Source organism: Lemur catta, chromosome 2 (assembly GCF_020740605.2).
Source record: "Lemur catta isolate mLemCat1 chromosome 2, mLemCat1.pri, whole genome shotgun sequence".
NCBI classification, from domain to species: Eukaryota; Metazoa; Chordata; class Mammalia; order Primates; family Lemuridae; genus Lemur; species Lemur catta.
In genome coordinates, this window is record NC_059129.1 from 16,081,526 (window position 1) to 16,092,744 (window position 11,219).

Genomic DNA, 11,219 nt, shown 5'->3' on the forward strand with positions numbered 1-11,219 from the left:
TATCTACAAACAACATTTCTCTGGAGAGCAGTTCCTAATATGACACTGTAGCTAAGCATCTCTCGGATGAGTAGGTTTCTACTAGGCCAACCATGTTAATGGGTTTTCTTTAATCCTGGGGTTCTTGTCCATGGGCTTGAAGATGTCTGTGAAATCAATAAGTTATATGCAAATCTGTACGTGAGGGTGATTTTTTTTCTGACAAGAGGGTGGTTAGAATCCCCATCTAAATCTACAGGCAATAAGGTTTCTATTCCTAAAGACCGCCCTGGGATTTGGAGCCTACAATTAAGTCCACTGCCTTGTGACCTGTTAACCACTTCTTTATAAGTGACATTAACGTATTGCCACTTATGCTCCATTAAAACTCCACTTAGCAGTTCTCAACTTTCTTCCTCCCCATCCCAAGAATGAGATAATGGTTGCCCTCTTCCAATTTATAGCCAAAAATATTAAATTAAAGGATAAAATTTTCAGTGTTAGGTTTCCCCTATTTCTGCCCTCTTGGACTTCTCTATCACCTGTTATCTCTACCTGCCTGCTATCAATATTCCTCAAGTGTTATGTAGCCAGAGAAACAAACCCTCACTGAACCCCCAGACACATCCCTAAGGAACCCCCAACCCTACCCCATGCCTGTGCCCATGCTCCCTCTATCCTAGCACTAACCTTATCTAGTGAAATAGAAATACTTCGGTGGATTTCCCTGAGGTACAAATGGGAATGGTTTCAAGTGGCCACTTCAGCCTATGCATCTGTAAGTATCCAATGACCACGTGAAATCTAAGCTGGTTGATTTATACATGTTCACACTGACAGGTGACTGGTAGCTGGTAGGTGCTTGGAAGAATTTCTGTGCATTTGTGAACATTTATTTATTTAAAGATTTATGTTCATTTGAGCACCTGTTTACCTAGTCTAGGATTATGACTTAAACTCTGTAAGAAGCATACATTTGGCTGAACCATGTGGAAGAACACCGAGAAACTATAGATGAAATGCTAATAAAACATTAAAGGAGAGATCAAATTGACTACTGGACCAAAAGGCGTCTCTGATAAGGAAGACACCTAAAAAGAACAACTGTGGGAAAGGAGAGGCAGAGACAAACATCTTAGGACAATCAAAAAAAAGTAACCAATGCAAATAATCAATAAGCTGCATTTACTGTGAAGTATCATGACATAGGAAACACAGTCATATAATCTGGATGGCTGAAATGAACTGAATATTATTTTCCTATCAGATGTGCCTCTCATTTTATTTGCTATAAATAGGCTCTACCTATTCAAAAGACAGTTTTTTATATATATCACAGATATAAATATTGAGCAATATTGATAGAAACTTGGAATCCGCTCTGTCTTCTGAAACATGCATTGAACCTACACCTAGTTATGAATGTGCTCTCTCAAGATTCCATCACTGTACTTGTTAAGTAATGTATGAGAACAAGAATGTTAACTTGTTTATATTAAAATACATTAATAAATCAAGGAATGGCATTAAAATTTCATTAACAACACCTAAGGTCTGCTAGCATAGGTACAACTGGTTATATTCAAATTAACTGTTTGTATGTCTGTCTCCTCTCTCAAGTCCCCAGGTATTGGTTATATTTTTTTAACCTCAGCCCCTATATTGGCTCTATATTTTAACTCCATTTGACAGGTTCTCAGCAGACATTTGTTGAATTGAATTGGTAACTGAACAATGAAATTGATAATTAAACATTAATTCTATGGCAATTAAACAAATGACACATACAGAAAAATCATATATAACCTAAACTTTTATATTCCCATAATATGCTAAATAAAAAAATAAATATTAATACAAATATAAGGACAAATATTCTAACCTTAGTGGAAAAAAATTTAAATAGGTAACAAATTTTTTAAAAGACAATATCTAACGCCATAATACTAAGGTGATGGTGAAAATGATATTCTTCATGTCATGCATAATGATGTGCATTACGGTGCAATATTACTTTCTGCACTATAAACTAAATGATGGCATTATCATCTTAAAAGACAATTTGGCATTACTGTGGCTATATAAATATTAATTTCCTACAAATGCATTGATTCTAAACTCTAGAGAATTCATCAGAAAAAAATAATCTAGAGGGGAACAGCTATCATCATTAAAATGGAGACTGATTATGTCAAACAGAGGTGGGGCACCTAGATGTCTGACAAAAGGGATAAAATCCAGCTCAAGCCAACACAGCCAGTTGGAAGATAAAGTTTTGAGTCCGGATGAAAAACAGTGAGCTCCTGATTACGGTAACAAGAAGCATGGGCACTGAAAAGCAGAGACCAAGTCAAAGATAACCAAAGAGGAAGAACTGCCAGATCGTGGTGACAGCCTGGAAATCAGAAGATGGAGGAGAAAGAGGAGGACTGACAGGTGACTGAGGAAGTGGTGGTGATGCCATTCAATGCCCTAGGGCAGGCATCAGCAAACTTTTTATAAAGGGCCAGCAACAACTACCGTTGGCTCCGTGGGCCTTGTGGGTCACTGTGGCAACTGCTTAACTCTGCTGCTGTAGTAAGTAGCTGTGTTCCGATAACCCTGTTTTACAAAACAGGCAGTCGGCTGGATTTAACCTGTGGCCAAAGTTTGTTGACCCAAGGGCTAGAGAATACAGGGAAATGAGACCAATTTGATGATGAAGTTCACGAGTTCAATTTTAGCGGGACATGACAGCAGAGACATTCTAGACAGAGATGGCAGCATCAATCTAGGGATGAAGAAATGCCAGAGTTAACATAAAACAGTCATCAACCATGAGGTAATAGTTTGGGGCTGAGATCACCCAGAGAAATGGCCGAGAGGAGGGGAAACCAAGGGCATTTACTGTCCAAATACAAGGGTGGATACCCAACATTACCCTGGATCACTACGGCCCTGGAAAGGTAGGAACGTTACAATCTAACCTCCCTTATCTCATACTTTTCAGAAAGAGGGCTGCTATTTTTAAAGTGGGGTTTTCAATTCCTTTTCCAAGATAAATAACTTTAAAGCTTCAAATTTTTACATGAAAAAGAAAACTTCTTATTGGCTAGAAAATCAGGCAGCTCGAAAATAAAATACCTATCAACTTTTATGTTTTATTTTTATTATGAAATATTTTGTAAACAAAAACATCTAGCACATATATAAAGTATAATGAATAACAATAAAACAAATGTACCCACTACCATCTTAAGAAGTAGTTCATTACCAACACCACTGACAACTTTTCATACCATAAGCATCGCCTCTAAATTAGGGGTCCAAGCAGGCAGGTAAAGCTTGCAGACATGTTTTTCTTTGGCCTACACAGTGTTTTGTCTTTTATTTCCTTTTAGTTGCCAACATTTAAATATCAAGAAACTTTACCTAGAAATCAGCATTCTAGGCCGGGTGCGGTGACTCACGCCTGTAATCCTAGCACTCTGGGAGGCCAAGGCAGGCGGATCGCTCGAGGTCAGGAGTTCGAGACCATCCTGAGCAAGAGCAAGACCCCGTCTCTACTAAAAATAAAAAGAAATTATCTGGCCAACTAAAATATATATAGAAAAAATTAGCCAGGCATGGTGGCACATGCCTGTAGTCCCAGCTACTCGGGAGGCTGAGGCAGTAGGATCGCTTAAGCCCGGGAGTTTGAGGTTGCTGTGAGCTAGGCTGACACCACGGCACTCACTCTAGCCAGGGCAACAAAGTGACACTCTGTCTCAAAAAAAAAAAAAAAAAAAAGAAATCAGCATTCTGGGGTATCATTAAAAATGAGAAGATGTGGCTACGATATACCCACATTCACCATGGCAACAAGTGGCTAGAGCTAAAGAGCAACTATCCCCTTTAACTGAACATGTACTTAGCAGTTCACTGCAGTCCCCACCATTCCCTATTGTCCTATACTCACCTCCCACTTCACTTATTTATTTTACTTGCCCAAGCACTTGAGTTTGTAACCCCTGCTTATACAATATAAGTGTGATTTCCAACCTTTTGGAGTATGGGAAACATTATTTAAAGCAAAAAAATTTCACAGACTCTCTTAATAGGTACATTATTACAGGTAAGACAGATCCACAATCCCTAGCCACCATTTTGAAATCCAAATAACTCTAAGAAACGAAAATTTTTTTGTAACTCATTTGGCAATAAAACTTGACCTGAACTGACATGAAGCTATTTATAATGTTTACATATCCATTCAGTGTGAATATGTGCATACATTTTGCTACAGAAATAATAACATGTTTGATTACAGGATGCTGCCTCAGACCCTGCTAAAGGTATTATATATTAATAACAACAGCATATGTACATTATTACTTTTAGAAAATCCGAAACATTCTGAATTCTGCACTTGATCTTAGCCAAAGGTTGAGATGTGATTAAAAAAAAAAATTCTGAATTTCAACTGGTCCCAAAGGTTCCAGATAAGGGACTGTGGGTCTATTGTACCTTTAATGTTTACATTTAAGAAAATATGCACACAACAAAGCAGATGGGAGTGTAATAATATTTTTAAATGGATTAGTACTTGATTACCTACTTTTGGGAAACGGAAATAGAATGATATATGCAAAACATCCTGTGGTCTAATAAAAATGCATGGTGCACGTACTGATTCTAGGACCCTCTACCCTGGAGGTTTTGCCTCATACACACTGAGAGCCTCTGCCACAAAGGTAACTTCATTATATAATACTGCTGCCTTCACATATAAAGATGATGCTAAATGACCACATCCTTTTAGGGCTCATTTTTTTTCCCCAGTGAAGAATGGATTTTCACTCACCTATAAATACTCTGATATTCCAGGATTTCACAACATGTAAACTACATAACGAGGCCATGAAAGATCAAATTGAGAAGAAGCGACAAAGATACAGGACTTCTTTCCAGCCCTGCTCTACGCAGAAGCTGGATGGAACCCATTCAGATGGAAGCAAAGAATACACACCTACTACCCTTTCTCAGAAATATTGTTCTGAGCTCCCCTAGAAAAGGCAGAGTAAAAATCAGTGGGAGGAAAAGGAGACAGTGGAGTAGGTGAAGGATGTCGAATGTTACTGCTGGCCAAGTAAGGATAAGGTTTGTGATCATCAAACGTAGCAAGGGCTGTCTCATGGAAGAGAAATGAGATTTAATCAATGTGGCACCAGAGGACTGTTCTGGGATCAGAAGGTAGACATGCCTTTTAACTCAGCGTGAGAATTTGTGCTGCTGGTAATGGATCCAGCTATCTCCTGAGGTAGTGAGTCCTCCCTCCACTCCTGGAGAAGGTCATTAGATCTCTGTGATCAGGGTTTATAGCTGCTTCAAAATCAGAAATCTGGGTTTGGATTTGCATCTCTGTCATTTACTAGCTTGGTGACCTCTTTGATCTCTGGCTTCCTCATCATTCAATCAGGAATAAATAATATCACCTCTGAGAGTTGCTGTGAGAGTGCAGTGAAATAAATTTATGCGAACCACCTAGTCCAGCAGCTTAATAAGCACAGAAGACATTTAATAAACATTAATAAATGTTAATCCTTTGCTGGTGAAAAGGCAGCCCAGTTTCTGTAGTCAAAAGCACATGGGATCCAGAGTCAGAAGCCCTGGACCCAAGTTCTGGCTTGGCCACTTAGTAGCTGTGCAAACTTGGCAAGTCATTTTCCCTTCTTTACAAAAGACAAATGATAATCACCAATAGGTGAGAATGGAGCCAGGTGGTTTAGTACAGCACTTTGTAAACTAAACCACTATAGAAATGTTGATGATTATTACTATTAGACCTTTTGAAGATTTCAGTAAAGGATGGTGTTCCACAAATCCAAAAACTGAGAATGTATTAATATCAGGATAAGGTATGGGGGGCGGAGAAAAAGAATAACAGACTGTTAATTTCCAGGTTCTTCTAGACAAGGGGTTACCAAAGGGTGACCCACAGACAAAATCTGTTCTCTCGGTACTGCACTGTCTTTAGTCCCTAGTAGTGTCTCAAGTGGTTGTTTAATTTGAATTAAATGCCATCTAATCAAAATGCAGATCTTTTCTTGAAATCCCAAAGATCTGCCACACTGGGCCCACATTCCCACACAGCCCCTTTGCCCCACACCCTCAGCCTTTGTCAGGCCCAAGTCACTCATTTATTTTACTGGCCCGGCCCCCTAGGCATTAGAGTTTGTAACTTTGGCTTATCTAAAGGCAACTATCTGGGAAAGCATTCAGGCCTCCAGGGGAAACTTCCATCGCAGCAGAAATCAGCGCCCAATGAGACACTCCCTACCACAGCCTAAGTACAATGCTTTCCTGGTTAGGTCCTTCCAACTAACTCCTTTTCCCCTTGACATGTTTACAACCTCATTTCTCCTCATCCTAGTGTACACTCTCCTCTATTCAGGCCCTCTCCTCCCCCAAAACACCATCTGCATCCACTGGCTTATCTGTATCTAAGCATTTTCAAGAAACAAGATTATCTCTCTTTTTAGCAGGATTACAAAAGACACAACATGACGTTTACTCCTTGCCTGACCAGCACCCATTCTCCCCTCTTGCTGGTAACAGCACCCCAGCCTACCTTGGGGAACCAGCTCTCCTCTAATCTCCATCCCTATGGCTTGGGTGGGGCTGATTTCACTCCTTTTTCAGAGACAGGCATGTGACCCAGAAGCATTCAAAGCCAATCCTGGGACTTTGGCCACAGTGACTGGGAGAAAAGTATTCCTTCCCTGTGGATGGATATAGCTTGTCTAAAGAGTGGAACCCCTGGATGCAGTGAAGCCTGAAGCCACACTGTTCTTGGACTCCTTTGGTCACATATGAGCTGATGAATTTCTGTCTTTGCTCAAGGCACTTTGAGTTGGGTTTTCTTACAACCAAAAGAGGTCTAATCAATGCAAAGAAAAAGTCCTTGAAGATGGAAGATAAACAAAGCTCAAATTGTCTCCTCTGGGAAGCTTTTGTTACCTCCCTGTAGCCAATGACACCTAGGTTGTGCCTCAGCCAGCCCTCTGTAAGCACTTATCTAACATAAACATTAATCATTATTTTTTGCTTGCCTATATCCTCCACATAACTATTGTGCTCCTTCAGGGCAGAAACCATGTCATATTCACCTCTGATTCTTTAATACCTTGCACAGTGGCAAACAGTGTGGGCTCAACAAGTGTCTATTGAATGTATCAATCAACAAAAGGCAAGTGGACAAAAAGAACCATCCTAATTCTCTCCTTTGGGACACCCATATCATGAGACCACCTCATAAGCCTTGCCCCTATGATACACAGACCATTTTCCTCAAATAGACTCATCCACCCATTGTAAACAAATTGCATCATGAGAACTCACTCCTTCCAGGCATTACTAATTCTCCACATGTCCATCCCATGGAACCCTACTGTTGGGTTTCTTACAATGTCTCCGTTCTGGGTAGAGTACCTCACTGCAAGACACCACCTAGAACTCGAAGAATTGATAAACCAACACGCAATGGACATGCCATTTACATATATAACTTTCTTCTCCATCTAGATCACAAGGGGGAAAAAAAAACCCTTTGCTTTCTAGCCTTCATGTTGACCCAAATACTCCCAGAATCCCAATTCTGGTGTCCACCAAACACCTGCTTCCACACAGTAACAATTCTAGGCTCTCCCCTGCCTCCATTTTTCTTCCCTGGTCCTTTATGATTACTTAAGTGGAAAAAAATAAAAAAATATCCAGGAAATTAACAGCAGGGAAGCAACAGGTTTCCCAGCAAGAACATATGTTCTGACTTTGGGTGCATAATTGCCACTCCCTTAATAGCTCTGTAATAGCTTCAGCTTCCACTGGCACCTAGCAATAAAGATTTTCAAACAGTCAAAGGTCAGGCCCAGAATTTACAGTCCCAGTATGAATCACCATCCACTCTATCCAGTTCACAGTTTCACATACTTGGACCCACACCACCAAGGCAATCTAGTGAGAACTAGAATCCGGGAATTAACAATGTCTATCAAGCATCTACCATGTGATAGGAACCAAAGCAGACTCTGGGAATCAAAGTGGATAGAGCAAGGACTCTCAAGGCGTTTAATGCACAACACAGACAAGAGGCGATTACATTACAGAAAAGCAGGTGCTACATAAGATTAAGGAAAACTCCCAGGAGGAAGATCCAATCTATGCTGAGCATCAGGGAAGACCTTCCAGAGGCACAGAGACCTTTACTGGGAGACCTAAAGAATGAGTAGGATGTGGGGTACAGGGAAGGCGTCGTAAAAGAGGCTTCCCAGAAATCCAGGTAGAGACTAATAAGGTAAGAGAAAGCAAGGCCTCCTCTGGAAACTGAAAGCAGGCACGTACGGCCGGAATTTAAAAGCCTGAAAGGAGAAGCGGCCAAGAGGAAGCAGGAGCCAGAGAGACCCTAAATAGCTTTGCAGATTTAGAAGTCTCAGAACTTTGTATAAGAAGAGCAAACATCCCTTGCCTGACACAAACAATGTAAAAACAGGCCAAAATGACAATCTGACAATTGTACCTTACCACTTACTATAAATACCGGCTCCACAGGGCACATTGCTGAGAACACTAAGTGGGGTACAGAACTCATCAGAAATTTTCATTTGCTTTTAGATTCACTTGAAACATTAGCCCCCATTACTACTTGTGTCTACCTTCCTCTCAGCCTTATTTCCTTAATTTTCCTGCAAATAACAGAAAAGCAGCATGTCTAGGCTTTAAGAGGCAGGTAATAACTCTGGAATCACTTCATCACTGATAAATGCACACCAAGATAACATGGTGGGGTATCAGAAAAATTACACAAGAAAACTAAGCAAAAAGTTGAGGGAAATGAAACAGTAAAAAAGCAAATATAGAAAACTCAAGAGGAAGTAAAAGTATTTTCATACACTCACAAAAAAAGAAGTGCCCCCATGTGCTTCAGCCAAGCCAAACTCCCCTTAACTGTTGAAAAAAAGAAAAACAAAAGAAGCAAGAGCTGTGAAAAATTCACACTTTCATATCTCTCCGCAGAATAAACAGTAAATTGGTACAGAACAGACAGCTGCCCTGAAAGACCTTGAAATATTCGCCCCAGATCATATAGCACATGACTATCACCTCTCGAAGTTCTCAAAACCACAAATCATTCCTGTTCCAACAGCCTAATCATCTGCAAACTCTGGTCTGTTCTGTCATTTCAGAATCAATAATGCTTCCTGTCAAGCATTCAAGCAGCACCAAAGGAACATGGAGAAGTATCAGTTTCCAAATCCAAAGTGAGAAAGATTTTTTTTTTTAATTGGCGCAAGGTGTCTCCACAATCCTTTTCTCCCAATTCCAAATTTCTAAATGTCAAGAACTTGCGACAGCAGTCAAGTTCCTCCGCTATTAGCCCTGGTTTTGAGACAGCACCACCTCCGAATTCCCTCACGGGGCGTTTTGAAACTCACTAAGCAAATCCGACCGGCTTCGGTAACCCTTTAGTTATCTATTGCCACCATGCACTTGTAGAAGGGCTCGCGACAGCAGGTCAGCCCGGAAAGGCTGGGAATACCGCCCCCCAAAGCCCAGCGCTCGTCACCGCGACGGGCACAGAAGTTTTCGGAGTCTTCGCTCAAGGCAGCGAGCCCGGGCTGGCTCGGTCCCGGGAACAACCTAGGGATCGGGTCTAGTCCCGGAAGGCGATGCTGCACGGGGCAGGGACAATGGGCACCGGGGACCCCGAGGGGTGCTGCGGAGGAGGTGGCGGCCCGCCCCGGCTGGTCTCGGGGGCCGGGCGGTGGCGCGGCTGCAGGCGGGCTGCCCAGAGTTCGGCGTCCGGCCACGCCGCGGCGCGGACCCCGGCCCCGGGCCCAGCGGGCCTCGGGCGGGGCCGCGGCCCGGTCCAGAGTCACCGATCCCGAAGAGGAGCCGTCCCGCCCCCCGCCCCGGCGCGACCCCCAGCCCGGCCCGGCCCAGCCTGGCTCGTCGCACTCGCCTGCCCACGGTCTGGTTGGCCAGCTGCTTCATGCGGTTGAACTGCTTCTTCATGGTGGCGGCGGCGGCCCGCGGGGCTCGGGCCGGGCAGGGTTGGGGACGGCCTGGCGGCTCCTACATCGCTTCCCGGCCCAAGCGGCGGCGGCGGCGGCTCCTCAGGCCGGCGGCCCCGCCCTCGCCGCGTCACTTCCAGCGGCGCCGCCCGCCCTCCCGCTGGGCCGGCGGAGCAGGGCCGAGCCCGGCCGAGCCGAGCCGAGCCGAGCAGGGCCGAGCCGGGCCGGGCCGAGCCGAGCCGAGCCGAGCGGCCCCGATCTGGCCAGGCCAGGCCCCGCGTGGAGCAGCAGGCCCAGGGCGCCGAAACCGCACGGCCTCCGCTGCCCGGCCACCCCCTAGTGGATTCCAGTGCATGCAAATCATCTCGTGCTGGGCACCAGCTCGGTGCCTTGCAGTCTGCTAGGACCTCTAGGCTCTGTGGCTGATCGATCAACTGATCGATCAATAGAGCCACCGGTTGGGAGTAAGAACTCACTCCCCTGAGATCTCAAACACGGGTGGGAAGAAGCTAGACACCAAGAGTGTAAACGTGCCGCCCGCTGTGTGCGACCTCCAGGACCAGACAAAACTCATCCGCGGGAACAGATACCGGAACCGGGCTTGCTGGAGCAGGAGGGCAGAGGTGGAATGCCAAAGGGCACGGAGAACTTTTTGGGTGATGGAAATACTCAGTATCTTCCCCAGGGTAGTGCTTATGCGCAGGTGCAGACACTCGTCAAAACGCACCGATTTGCACTCTTAAGATGGATGTGGTTCACTACTGAAAAAAAACCCTCCGAACTCTGTAAAATAATTTAAAAGAGATTTATTCTGAGCCAAATATGTGCGGCTGCAGCCCAGGGAACATGGTCTCAAGAAGCTACAGCTTGGTTTTATACATTCATGGAGACAGGAATTACAAGTAAAACCATAAATCGATACATGAAATATATATATTGGTTAAGCCTGAAAAGGCAGGATCTCTCAAAGCGGGGTTACAAGTCATAGGTGGATTTTAGGGATTCTTTAGTTGACAATTGGTTGAAAGAGTTAAGCTTTGTCTAAAGACCAAAAGTCAGTAGAAAGGAATGATTGAGTTCAGATAAGGAGGTTTTCTGTCATGTGATGGTATAGCAGAATCAGATTGGAAAGTAAACCACATTATATGCAGTTAATAAAAACTCATTTAATGAGGTTTTTATCATTTGTAGGCGTGACTCACCAGGCCTCTT

At 43.5% G+C, this 11,219-nt stretch overlaps 1 protein-coding gene across 4 annotated transcripts in view; it reads right to left on the reverse strand.

The window, feature by feature from the left end:
• ARHGAP17 (Rho GTPase activating protein 17) overlaps nucleotides 1-10,120 on the reverse strand; it is a 76,005-nt gene extending 65,885 nt beyond the window's left edge. For all 4 annotated transcript variants that reach the window (XM_045542820.1, XM_045542817.1, XM_045542819.1 and 1 more), the window contains exon 1: nucleotides 9,956-10,120. In XM_045542820.1, coding sequence (XP_045398776.1) covers nucleotides 9,956-10,008 — 53 coding nt within the window. In that variant the 5' untranslated portion in view covers nucleotides 10,009-10,120. The remainder of the gene's footprint in view (nucleotides 1-9,955) is intronic.
• Nucleotides 10,121-11,219: the final 1,099 nt, after the last annotated feature.